This window comes from Schistocerca americana, chromosome X, assembly GCF_021461395.2.
Source record: "Schistocerca americana isolate TAMUIC-IGC-003095 chromosome X, iqSchAmer2.1, whole genome shotgun sequence".
Classification (NCBI taxonomy): Eukaryota; Metazoa; Arthropoda; class Insecta; order Orthoptera; family Acrididae; genus Schistocerca; species Schistocerca americana.
Window position 1 is genome coordinate 201981674 of NC_060130.1, and position 14188 is coordinate 201995861.

The following is a 14188-nucleotide window of genomic DNA, read 5'->3' on the forward strand; positions in this document are numbered from 1 at the left end:
GTTTATTTTTAAGTAACATTTCTCTATGTATATATGTATGTATCTATGTACAAACGCTTGAAGATGAACAGAGCCGGCCAGAGTGGCTTCGCGGTTCTAGGCGCTACAGTCTGGAGCCGAACGACCGCTACGGTCGCAGGTTCGAACACTGTCTCGGGCATGGATGTGTGTGATGTCCTTAGGTTAGTTCGGTTTAAGTAGTTCTAAGTTCTAGGGGACTGATGACCTCAGAAGTTAAGTCGCATAGTGCTCAGAGCCATTTGAACCATTTTGATGAACAGAACATGTTCGAAACGCGTTGCACTATGTTAGAGTAAGCATAAAATAAAAAGTGACTGGTAGCAGTAACTAGAAATAAATAATTATCCCACACAGTCACGGTTCACAAACATAGCCATTATGGCCGAAAATAAAAATGAACGACAATCTAACGAAAAGCTGTTGGAGCTTAAGGGTGACTGGTCTTAACCTTCTTGATCTGATTCTCCTTCAACATGATGTTCCTCAGGTAGACTAGAACTCCGACTCGATACTGTAGCGCGACTGCTTGCTGCAGGAAAGATAGATGATCCCACTGTTTCACTTCCTGAGCGTTCGTTACCGATTATAGCAGTCAATCAGGCAAAGTCCATTGGTGATTCCATCCTCTTTCCATATACAGTTTCATACGGACGTAGGCCAGGTGACGTGTGGATTTTAGCGTTGTAAGCACTGAAGACGTATAGTAGACACACATCCCAGTTATCATGCTTGCTACATACATAGTGATTAACCATCTGAATGACTGTTCTGTGAACTCGCTCGAAAGTTCCATGTCCTTCAGTGCTTACTGATGTAGTCTTTAGCTGCGTTATTTGCATCAGCCTGCAAGTATGTTTAAATAATTCACTCACGAAATTCGTTCCTTCGTCACTGATTATACCTAATGGTGATCCAGAGTTTAGAATCAACTTCATTACAAAAATTTTATCCACTGTCTTGGCACTCTGATCAGGTTTTGGTATCGTGAGAAGATACGTGGAGAAATGATCTAACGTGGTCAATACGTATTGATTCCCTTCTTTAAACGTAGGTAACGGTCCAACAAGATCATGTCCTACTCTTTCGAATGGTTCACTTGTCTATGGCAACTCTTGTAATGGTGCTTTAGTTCTTCCCAACTTATTCCGTCTGTTACAGGTATCACATTGTGAAAAAGCTCAAAAATGCAAACTTTATGACGTGGCCACCAATATAAATCAGCTATTTTAATGTTTGTTACTTTATTACTGCAGTGTCCAGATAATGAAGAATCGTTTTGTTCCTGTGGTGTCACCGCCAGACACCACACTTGCTAGGTGGTAGTTTTAAATCGGCCGCGGTCCATTAGTACATGTCGGACCCGCGTGTCGCCACTGTGATCGCAGACCGAGCGCCACCTCAAGGCAGGTCTCGAGATACGGACTAGCACTCGCCCCAGTTGTACGGACGACTTTGCTAGCGACTACACTGACGAAGCCTCGCTCCTTTGCAGAGCAGATAGTTAGAATAGCCTTCAGCTAAGTCAATGGCTACGACCTAGCAAGGCGCCATTAGTAACATTGCATGTATCTACAGAGTCTCACTTGTATCGTCAAGAGCGATGTAACACAAGTATGGATTAAAGTTAAGTATTCCAGAAGCTACGTACTTTTCTTTATAGCATTCATTACGTATCCTGTTTCAGACCTCACGCCCATCTGCGTGAGCTTAGCGCGTGCCTTTCGGCTTCCTCTCTTTGTGTCTAGGCTGTCTTGTCTAGACACAACAGTTCCAGTATGATTTGTTTTCTCATGCTTTCTAGAATAACTACGCAGTTTCCTTTGTTACTGATTTTGTTCAGAAAACCATCTATTTCAACAAAACTTTAATCATTTTTTCCATATTTTGTATTGTGGATCCTCTTCCTGGGCTGCTTTTAACTCTTCCTCACAACTTCTTGTAATGCAAACACGAACTTTTCGGCTCATCACGTCAGAATTACCTGGTTGGTGAATAACAAACTGGAATTCTGTCTCAAAGCCCACCTTATTACTCTGGAACTATGGTCCTTTAAGCTCAATACCAATTTAAGTGCGGCACGGTCTATAATCATGGTAAATTCTATTCCTGCCAAGAAACATCCGTCATATGTTATACGAAAAACCAAAGAACAGAACTCCTTTTCTGTTGTAGTATAATTACAATTCTGCTTTGTTCAATTGTCTGGAAGCAAATGACATTGGGTGTTTATGGCTGTAAATTCCTTGAGACAAAATAGCACCAGCTGCAAAATTTGAAGCAGCTGTCGAAAGAGTGAAGGGGTTGCTGTAATCCGGATGGGCAAACACAGAAGCTGTGGTTAGGGCGATTTTAAGTTCTTCCATTGCCTATCGACCAGTTAAATGTAGTTCCCTTTTTCAGTACTTATCACTGGAAGTGCTATATTTCCATTACTGGCAATGTAACATCTATAATAATCGGTTATTCCCAAGAATGATTGTGGTTCCTTCAAATTTGGAGGTTCAGTAATTTATTGACAACTTCACTTAATTTTGGTTATGGGCAGACATCTTCACTGGTTATAACACGACCAAGGTAGTTCACTTGACTTTCTGCAAAATGAGATTTATCTATTGCTAAAGAAAAATTTGACCTTCATACACGCTCAAAAACTCCTGGAAATCTCTGTTTGCTGCTTCATATTGTCACTGAAAATTATTACGTTGCTGAGGTATACAAGAGTTTGTATCGGTGTGGGCCCTCGTAAAATTGAATCCATCAGGTGCTGAAAGTTGGCGGGTGCATTGTGAAGTCCAGTGCCTTATGCAAATATTTATACACTCTTTTCGCTGTAACAAATGAAGTTTTTGCTTGGTCATCTGGATGCACTGTTAGCTGATGAAATCCACTGTTAGGTCGCAAACCTAAAAAATTCGACATCTGCCCCCGTAATCCAGCTTTCCTGCTAAGTTCCATAAAGTTTAGTTCAAATGGCTCTGAGCACTATGGGATTCAACATCTGAGGTCATCAGTCCCCTAGAACTTAGAACTATAGAAGCGCCTAGAACCGCTCGGCTACTCCGGCCGGCTTTTCATAAGCGGTAAATATCTAGAGTGGGTACTGCATTCACAGCTCAGCAATTCACACAAAAACGGAACTGTGGTTCTCCAGAAACAATTTCTTTTTAACAGAGACCGTTCATAATCACGGTGGATCTGCAGGATCTCTTTGGTTCTATAATTCCGGCTTTCAGTTATTCTTTAAACATTTCTTCTAACAGCTCATGTTGACTGATTGGTATTCTGTAAGGTCTCGGTGTATGTGTACGAAGCTGAACCAAATGAGTGACAATCACATTTGAGCGTTCTGTGAAATGATCTGCATACTCTGACAAAACAGGCGCTAAAATATTCTCTCGTTCAGCTGTCAAATGTTTGCTTGCTTTTAACTACTGCCGACCTGTGCAGTGTATTACTTTGCGGCACTGCAGTACTCATTAGGGCATTAGGCAGTGAAAGGATTGTTCTTTATTTGTATGTCTGTGTCGTCCCTCTACCGAATTGCAGAAGGTCAACCGCTTTTCTGTCGTGTGCTGGCGTCAGCTGAAGGTGTGTACCTACTTTTAGCTTTTTTTCGAACGAAAAGGTATACGCTACATCCGCGCACAAAGGGAAGTCGAACATGAACTGGTCGCACAGGGAAATATATCAGAAATAAAATTTCGCTCACTGACGAACGTAGGAAAACATCACGACTGTTTCACAGCCTAATAATTGACATGTAAAGCCTTATGTTAAGAGATGGCGCATAAAAGCATGCACACTAAAGTAAGTTCATTTGCTTTTGATGAAGACATAATCGTTATAAGGTAACTTTTATTACTTTTTTTTCATTCGATGGGACTTTTGTAGAACACGAGATGGGTCTTTAAGGCTCCACTGCCTCAAATTCTATGCACATGTTACTGTATAGTGCATCGTAGGTTGATTGGTTGGTTGGTTGGTTGGTTTAAAAGAGGGAGGGGGGAGGACCAAACTGCTACGTCATCGGTCCCGCGTCGTAGTTATTGCGTTGTCGTACCGTAATAATTACGATAATACAAAGAATACTTGCAACGTTTCTGGAGTCGAGCGTCAGCTGTCGATCGGGTATTATCGGCAGTTTTCGGTCCCTTACGCGAGTAGAATGTGAGCTGCGTGCGCATCCTCCCCGCACGACGAAACACAAGCTCACGTGTCCAACCCCGAGCTACACTCTGCCTCACAAATTGTAGCCACACTACACTTCTGGCGACATAACAATGCGTTTTGTCCAGTAATTCACATTTATTCGACCGTTCAGCCAATAAAAGGGCTCCCTCCTTGCACTGGGATGACTTTACTTCGATGTAGATAGTTATTCCTGTTGCATGGGTAATTTTCTGAGGCTGACCAATTTGTATAGTCCACGCGGAGGGTTTGAAATGATCCGTCGGGCGGGTGGAAGAAACCTCACTTCGTCAGAACTGCTGCTTCTTTGATTGTGGTTGGCCTAAACATAATTCTGCGTCAACCTCTCCGTTGTTACCTAATTTTAGCTCGCGCACCCTTACCTGTCGCGGTCTTACCTTATCTCTTCTGTCAATGTAACACCACACTAGTGATGTTTCTGTCCCTGTGTCAATAAGCAGCTTGATTTGTCGTCCACGATATACAGCGCCTATCACAAAGTCGTTTTAGATCTCATTTCCGGTGGAGGTAAAAGGAATCGCTGTTATGGTGGCACGTACGTCCCCGTACTCGTTTAACGATTTGCAAAGTTGTCTGTTGTCCACATTAGTTCTTCTTTCATTCCGGCAATCCCTCGATTTACGACCCTGTATCACACAATTGTAGCAGATTCGGTTCTCTTTGAAGTCTTTACACTTGTGGCCAGCTTTCATACATCTGTAAGATTTTGTGTCGAACACGTGACGCTCTTCTTTTCGTATACCATTCGGCCGTCTTAATGCTTCCACGTAGCCAGCAGCTGCTTCTACTCCTTCCTGGAAGGTCTTACACCGGGCCAGTCGGACTGCTTCGCGCACATCCCCGCAATACAAACCATGGATGAATGTTTCTAAAGCTCTCTGATCGGCTTAGAACGGCTGAATGCGATTCTTATTTCTCGTCTCCTATCAGCTCGTATGTTTGAGCGTCAATGTTTCGAATTCTGTCGGCAAAATGCTCAATAGATTCGTCTCGTCGCATTCGCAAACTATGTAGTTGTTCTCTATTAAATCTGATAGCACCTTCCGTTTGACTCTCTGAACAACGGTCTACATCTATCTACATCTACATGGATACTCAGCAAACCACATTTAAGCGCCTGGCAGAGGGTTCATCGAACCACCTTCACAATTCTCTATTATTCAAATCTCGTATAGAGCGCGGAAAGAATGAACACCTATATCTTTCCGTACGAGCTCCGATTTCCCTTACTTTATCTTGGTGATCGTTCCTCCCTATGTAAGTCGGTGTCAACAAAATATTTTCGCATTCGGAAGAGAAAGTTCAAATCAAATGCCTCTGAGCGCTATGGGACTTAACTGCTGAGGTCATCATCAGTCCCTTAGAACTTAGAACTACTTAAACTTAACTAACCTAAGGACATCCCACACATCCATGCCCGAGGTAGGATTCGAACCTGCGACCGTAGCGGTCGCGCAGTTCCAGACTGTAGCGCCTAGAACCGCTCGGCCACTGCGGCCGGCGGAGAAAGTTGGTTATTGGAATTTCGTGAGAAGTTTCCGTCGCAACGAAAAACGGCTTACTTTTAATGATGTTCATCCCAAATCCTGTATCATTTCTGTGACACTCTCTCCCATATTTCGCGATAATACAAAACGTACTGCCTTTCTTTGAATTTTTTCGATGTACTCCGTCAGTCCTATCTGGTAAGGATCCCACACCGCGCAACAGTATTCTAAAAGAGGACGGACAAGCGTAGTGTAGGCAGTCTCCTTAGTAGGTCTGTTACATTTTCTAAGTATCCTGCCAATAAAACACAGTCTTTGGTTAGCCTTCCACACAACATTTTCTATATGTTCCTTCCAATTTAAATTGTTCGTAATTGTAATACCTAGGTATTTAGTGGAATTTACGGCTTTTAGATTAGCCTGATTTATAGTGTAACCTAAGTTTAACGCGTTCCTTTTAACACTCATGTGGATGACCTCACACTTTTCGTTATTTAAGGTCAACTGCCACTTTTCACACCATTCCGATATTTCTTCTAAATCGTTTTGCAGTTTGTTTTGATTTTCTGATGACTTTATTAGTCGATAAACGACAGCGTCATCTGCAAACAACCGAAGACGGGTGCTCAGATTGTCTCTCAAATCGTTTATATAGATAAGGAACAGCAAAGGGTCTATAACACTACTTTTAACTCATTGTAATTTTCTGATTTCACCCAAGTAGCCACCGCGCCAATGAAATCTTGGGCGGGTCACTCAGTGCTTAATTTAGCAACTGTTGATCTGACTAAATCAGTCCACGAACCCAACAACGCAGCTCCTTCGAGTTTTCGAAATAATACTTTTACGTCTTCCTCGCGTTTCTCGACCTTCTCACGGAACTTCGCGATAGTACCTTTGTGTACACTGATGGCTCTCGGACTGACCGTGGTGTCGGGTGTGCCTTCGTCGTTGGCACCGACGATTTTCGGTATCGGCTTCCGGAACACTGCTCACAAGGGAACCTCCCCATCGCACCCCCCTCAGATTTAGTTATAAGTTGGTACAGTGGATAGGCCTTGAAAACTGAACACAGATCCGTCGAGAAAACAGGATGAAGTTGTGTGGAACTATGAAAAAAATAAGTAAAATGTGCAAACTGAGTAGTCCATGTGTAAGATGGGCAACATAAAGGATAGTGTGAGCTCAGGAGCGCCGTGGTCCCGTTGTTAGCGTGAGCAGCTGCGGAACGAGAGGTCCGTGGTTCAAGACTTCCCTCGAGTGACAAGTTTAATTTTTTATTTTCAGACAATTATTATCTGTGCGTCCGTCCGTCCGATGCGAGGTAACTGCGCCGTAGTATGGGGACGCTACACCTAAACGAACATCGAAACAAAATATATATTTTGTCAGAGCACAGGGAAAACTGTGCGACTGTGAAACTGTTGCATTCATTTGTTGCAGTTTATGTGACAAACTCTTATGTTTTCATCACTTTTTTCGGAGTGATTATCACATCCACAAGAAAACCTAAATCGGGCAAGGTAGAAGAATCTTTTTACAAGTTAGGTGGGTCGACAACATATTCCTGTCATGTGACACACTTGCCGTCACCAGTGTCGTATAGAATATATCATACGTGTTTTCCTGTGGAGGAATCAGTTGACCTATGACCTTGCGATCAAATGTTTTCGGTTCCCATTGGAGAGGCACGTCCTTTTGTCTACTATTCGCACGGTTTTGCGGTGCGGTCGCAAAACACAGACACTAAACTTATCACAGTGAGCAGAGACGTCAATGAACGAACGAACAGATCATAACTTTGCGAAAATAAAGAATGTAAACTTTTCACTCGAGGAAAGACTTGAACCAAGGACCTCTCGCTCCGCAGCTGCTCACGCTAACCACGGGACCACGGCGCTCCTGAGCTGACGCTATACTCGATTAGTCCTGTCTTGCGCATGGACTACTCAGTTTGTATATTTTGCTTATTTTTTTCATAGTTCCACACAACTTCTTCCTGTTTTCTCGAGTGATCTGTGTTCAGTTTTTCAAGGCCTCTCCACTGTGCCAACTTATAACTAAATCTGATGGGGGTGCGATGGGGAGGTTCCCTTGTCAGTATTAACAGCGGAGCTCTTGGCCCTGTATCAGGCCACGCAGTACATCTAGCGACAGAGACTTTCTAATTGCGCCATTCGCTCCGATTCTCTGAGCCCTTCAGACTCTCTGAGCCCTTCAGACTCTCTGAGCCCTTCAGACTCTCTGAGCCCTTCAGACTCTCTGAGCCCTTCAGACTCTCTGAGCCCTTCAGACTCTCTGAGCCCTTCAGACTCTCTGAGCCCTTCAGACTCTCTGAGCCCTTCAGACTCTCTGAGCCCTTCAGACTCTCTGAGCCCTTCAGACTCTCTGAGCCCTTCAGACTCTCTGAGCCCTTCAGACTCTCTGAGCCCTTCAGACTCTCTGAGCCCTTCAGACTCTCTGAGCCCTTCAGACTCTCTGAGCCCTTCAGACTCTCTGAGCCCTTCAGACTCTCTGAGCCCTTCAGACTCTCTGAGCCCTTCAGACTCTCTGAGCCCTTCAGACTCTCTGAGCCCTTCAGACTCTCTGAGCCCTTCAGACTCTCTGAGCCCTTCAGACTCTCTGAGCCCTTCAGACTCTCTGAGCCCTTCAGACTCTCTGAGCCCTTCAGACTCTCTGAGCCCTTCAGACTCTCTGAGCCCTTCAGACTCTCTGAGCCCTTCAGACTCTCTGAGCCCTTCAGACTCTCTGAGCCCTTCAGACTCTCTGAGCCCTTCAGACTCTCTGAGCCCTTCAGACTCTCTGAGCCCTTCAGACTCTCTGAGCCCTTCAGACTCTCTGAGCCCTTCAGACTCTCTGAGCCCTTCAGACTCTCTGAGCCCTTCAGACTCTCTGAGCCCTTCAGACTCTCTGAGCCCTTCAGACTCTCTGAGCCCTTCAGACTCTCTGAGCCCTTCAGACTCTCTGAGCCCTTCAGACTCTCTGAGCCCTTCAGACTCTCTGAGCCCTTCAGACTCTCTGAGCCCTTCAGACTCTCTGAGCCCTTCAGACTCTCTGAGCCCTTCAGACTCTCTGAGCCCTTCAGACTCTCTGAGCCCTTCAGACTCTCTGAGCCCTTCAGACTCTCTGAGCCCTTCAGACTCTCTGAGCCCTTCAGACTCTCTGAGCCCTTCAGACTCTCTGAGCCCTTCAGACTCTCTGAGCCCTTCAGACTCTCTGAGCCCTTCAGACTCTCTGAGCCCTTCAGACTCTCTGAGCCCTTCAGACTCTCTGAGCCCTTCAGACTCTCTGAGCCCTTCAGACTCTCTGAGCCCTTCAGACTCTCTGAGCCCTTCAGACTCTCTGAGCCCTTCAGACTCTCTGAGCCCTTCAGACTCTCTGAGCCCTTCAGACTCTCTGAGCCCTTCAGACTCTCTGAGCCCTTCAGACTCTCTGAGCCCTTCAGACTCTCTGAGCCCTTCAGACTCTCTGAGCCCTTCAGACTCTCTGAGCCCTTCAGACTCTCTGAGCCCTTCAGACTCTCTGAGCCCTTCAGACTCTCTGAGCCCTTCAGACTCTCTGAGCCCTTCAGACTCTCTGAGCCCTTCAGACTCTCTGAGCCCTTCAGACTCTCTGAGCCCTTCAGACTCTCTGAGCCCTTCAGACTCTCTGAGCCCTTCAGACTCTCTGAGCCCTTCAGACTCTCTGAGCCCTTCAGACTCTCTGAGCCCTTCAGACTCTCTGAGCCCTTCAGACTCTCTGAGCCCTTCAGACTCTCTGAGCCCTTCAGACTCTCTGAGCCCTTCAGACTCTCTGAGCCCTTCAGACTCTCTGAGCCCTTCAGACTCTCTGAGCCCTTCAGACTCTCTGAGCCCTTCAGACTCTCTGAGCCCTTCAGACTCTCTGAGCCCTTCAGACTCTCTGAGCCCTTCAGACTCTCTGAGCCCTTCAGACTCTCTGAGCCCTTCAGACTCTCTGAGCCCTTCAGACTCTCTGAGCCCTTCAGACTCTCTGAGCCCTTCAGACTCTCTGAGCCCTTCAGACTCTCTGAGCCCTTCAGACTCTCTGAGCCCTTCAGACTCTCTGAGCCCTTCAGACTCTCTGAGCCCTTCAGACTCTCTGAGCCCTTCAGACTCTCTGAGCCCTTCAGACTCTCTGAGCCCTTCAGACTCTCTGAGCCCTTCAGACTCTCTGAGCCCTTCAGACTCTCTGAGCCCTTCAGACTCTCTGAGCCCTTCAGACTCTCTGAGCCCTTCAGACTCTCTGAGCCCTTCAGACTCTCTGAGCCCTTCAGACTCTCTGAGCCCTTCAGACTCTCTGAGCCCTTCAGACTCTCTGAGCCCTTCAGACTCTCTGAGCCCTTCAGACTCTCTGAGCCCTTCAGACTCTCTGAGCCCTTCAGACTCTCTGAGCCCTTCAGACTCTCTGAGCCCTTCAGACTCTCTGAGCCCTTCAGACTCTCTGAGCCCTTCAGACTCTCTGTTTTGTACACCGTCCATCCCTTAGTGTAACGGGTCCAGGAATTCGCTTGTTCACTCTTGATGGAGCCACTGTGATGTGTATGTAGGTCCCTGGTCACGTCGGTCTGACAGGAAACGAGGCCGCTGACGCTGCTGCCAAGCCTGCAGTCCTCCTACCTCGGCCCGCTTGTTCTTCCATTCGCTCAGAAGATCTCTGTGTTGCCGTCTGTCAGCAGGTATTGTCACTTTGGCACCACCACTGGTCTGCTTTTCATGGGAACAAGCTTCAGAGAATTAAACATCTCCCAGCGGCTTGGGCGACCGCCTCTCGGACCTCTGGCCTCGATATCATTTTAGCTAGGTTAGGTTCAAATGCCCCCAAGCACTATGGGACTTAACATCTGAGGTCATCAGTCCCCTAGACTTAGAACTACTTAAACCTAACTAACCTAAGGACATCACACACAACCATGCCCGAGGCAGGATTCGAACCTGCGGCCGTAGCAGCAGCTCGGTTCCGGACTGAAGCGCCTAGAACAGCACGGTCACAGCTGCCGGCCTTAGCTAGGTTGCGTATTATCGCTGTCTTTTTAGGCATTGCTATTTGTTAAGTGGTGATCCCCCACCACTTGGTGCTCATTCTCTTCAACCTTTGACGATTCGCCATTTCCTGACGGAATGCCCTTTTGTTTCACCACTTACGTTTTAATTTATGTTTGCCGTCTGAGTTATCGGCCGTTTTAGCGAACGACTCCCGGGCTGTCGACCGCGTTTTACTTTTTATCCGTCGTACCAGTGTGGCGAAGGACATTTAATCTTCAGTTGAGGACCTCCGTTGTCTCTATGACATATTTTATGGACCTTTCTACAAGGCCCTATTTTTAGCTGTCTTTCAAATGGTTCAAACGGCTCTGAGCACTATGGGACTTAACTTCTGAGGTCATCAGTCCCCTAGAACTGAGAACTACTTAAACCTAACTAACCTAAGGACATCACACACATCCATGCCCGAGGCAGGATTCGAACCTGCGACCGTAGAGGTCACGCGGTTCCAGACTGTAGCGCCTAGAACCGCTCGGCCACTACGGCCGGCAGCTGTCTTTCCTTCCGTCGGTTGGGCTTAACGTGTAATCACTTTTAACTCCTTTTTCATCTTCGTGTTCTAAGGTTCTGACATGGGCGCGTGTGACCTTAGTTGTATTTGCACCCTAAAACAACACAAAAAGGAAAACAAACGCCTTCCTCGCGTGTCCTGTTTAACACTGGTACTGATATTAATAATGATGAGAAAGTCTTCATGGCGGCAGCACTGCAAGAACTATCATTTGACAAGTTATGTGGAAGGCTGTGCTGACTTCTATCTGTTTTTAACATCTGAATTTCGATTCGCAAATCGTTTATAACGGTTTGGGGATCTCCCGTGTTACTTGGATTAGATTCCACCTTATTGAATTACAAATGATTCAAATGGCTCTAAGCACTATTGGACTTACCACCTGAGGTCATCAGTCCCCTAGACTTAGAACTTGGCTCTGAGCGCTATGCGACTTCACTTCTGAGGTCATCAGTCGCCTAGAACTTAGGACTAACTAAACCTAACTAACCTAAGGACAACACACACATCCATGCCCGAGGCAGGATTCGAACCTGCGACCGTAGCGGTCGTTCGGCTCCAGACTGTAGCGCCTAGAACGGCACGGCCACTCCGGCCGGTAGACTTAGAACTACTGAAACCTAACTAACTTAAGGACATCACGCACATGCATACCCGAGGCAGAATTCGAACCTGCGACAGTAGCAGCAGCGCGGTTCCGGACCTAAGCGCCTAGAACCGCTCGGCCACATCCGCCGGCACGAAGAGTGGAAATAGAAATAAAATCTCAGACGAACACCTTGAGAACACTGAGAACTGCAACCTCTTCGATCGAACCTGATATTGATAAATTAGTTTCCCAAATAAAAAGTCAAATGCCACGTTATTTATATGATTTGTAATTACTCATGCATAAATTTATTAATGAAATCTCTTCAATTTTGTCTTTGTTTTATAGTAGAAAGAATCATCAAGTAATAAATTTTAAATTACTTACATGTGTTACCTATATACCACCGACCACCCCTTTTCTACGCAGTTATTGTTAGTATTAAGTATATTTTGCGCGGCCTAAAAATACTCGAATTGTGCCAATGTGGCCCAGGTAAGCTAAAAGGTTGGACACCCCTGGTTTAAGGAAAAATGTTGTCCGAGACAGGTTGTGTAACGTTTAAGGCACTTGACTCACGTTTGACAGAAATACGGTCGGAATACCTGCCCATCCCCATAATGGTGCTCCGTCGCTTCAGTAAATTACTTCAGGCCAATCTGAGGATGGTTTATTCAATAGTGCCGCCCAGAAAGAGTCGCACGGGATTGTTCCCTAGGAAACCGAGGGATTATTCACCAAGCTTATCGGAAAGGTTTTTCTTTGTTCACCCTGTGTGGCCTATTTCCAGGCTGTCTATTAGTCTTTTGACTTAAGTGCATCTGCAGACTGTAGACGATAATAATGGTTGAATGTACAGTGATGAGAGAAGAGAGGAGCCGAAATCTGTGCCGGTACACAGCCTACTTCTCTCTAATTGCACCAAGGGGACCTCCAAGCTTTATGCCTCCATCCGGTGGCGGATCACCATCAAGTGTCACAGACCGTCACTACATGAGAAGTACGGCATTAAATCTAATACATTGGCTCATAGCGTGGTGATGAAAAACTTTGACGCCCCCACTTCTCTTCCTCTTGCCGGCCAAAAATACTGCGGTGAAACGTCCTACCGCCACTAGGATGCGCAAATCAGACGAATGGAAGCGCCAGTTTGCAGAGACAAGGATGCTTTGCTTATTTGGAGGAGTACACTAAAAGACAGACCATATCCTACGTTCGTTTAATGAAGCAAAAATTGTCTATGCTGGTATGTATGTCACGCTCCGTGAACCTAATCATATGACAAGAACAGTACTGGATATAAGATAACCGAAGAGATTCCCCGAACGCCCACCAAATACCGGGATTTGGACCATAAAGAACGACCTGGCAGCGATGGGACTGGGTCCTGAAATAACATAAACACTGTTAGAATGGCTTAACAAGACTAGGACGGCTGACCGAAGCGACGTGGGGAATAAAGCACGGAAGGTGAAGAAGCTCAGGATCCAAATCGAACTTCACCGCGCAGGCGTGGGTTAGCGACTTCGGCTATGGGAGCGGGTAGTCCTGCTCCCCCTTTCTCCCTCGTAGTATACCATCCGTATTAACTTTGTTGTCGATAAGAAGTTTGACTCCAGTAATCCTGTCTCCCATACAAAACTATCAAACGTACAAGTTCTGTCCAGTAACGCAAGATAAAATGTTCGTTTGTCAATGAAGTACCATCACCTTGGGCACAATCGTCCCACAGGTAATCAGATAAAAGGAGCTACTGTCAAGAGTTTTATGCTTCTGTTTTAACCTTATGTGCCTAGTAAGACGCATTATTTTTACGTTCGACCATTTTCTTATGATGTCCCCACAAACTTTATTGGAGTCATAACTCGACCTGCTTTTATAGCCACTGTTATTGCAGAACTGCTCGGAAGCGTGGTTTCTGCTCCATTTGCTTATTTGTTCACTGGCTAGGATAAATACAAGGTATTCTTACGCTGTACAAAAGGCCTCATTTCATGGCCGCTTTAAAAGCAAAATGTGAAGGCCTTGGTAAACGGGACGTCTGCCAGGAAAAAAAAAAAAAAAAAAAAACAGTCCGCTTCAAGTGAGGCGGTAGGAAATGGAAGCATCGGCGTTGCTGTAGAAACGTGTGCTCTCTTAATGACATGTTCACGTCACAGGGTGTTTCAAAAATATTCATCTCCTTTCACAATAACGTATCTTCTACATCAATGAAAACATAAAATTTAACTTATGGACAGGACTACGTTTTTATTTTAAAATATTTTAAATTATTTATATTATAAATAAAATATTTTAAAATTTGTAAAATGGATCAAATGGCTCTGAG

The 14188-nt window shown here is 45.6% G+C and overlaps 1 protein-coding gene across 1 annotated transcript in view; it reads left to right on the top strand.

The window, feature by feature from the left end:
* Window positions 1-14188, top strand: part of LOC124555919 (cell surface glycoprotein 1-like) — a 546947-nt gene that overhangs the window by 23780 nt on the left and 508979 nt on the right. Inside the window, exon 2 of the mRNA XM_047129974.1 lies at window positions 7921-10161. Coding sequence (XP_046985930.1) covers window positions 7921-10161 — 2241 coding nt within the window. The remainder of the gene's footprint in view (window positions 1-7920; window positions 10162-14188) is intronic.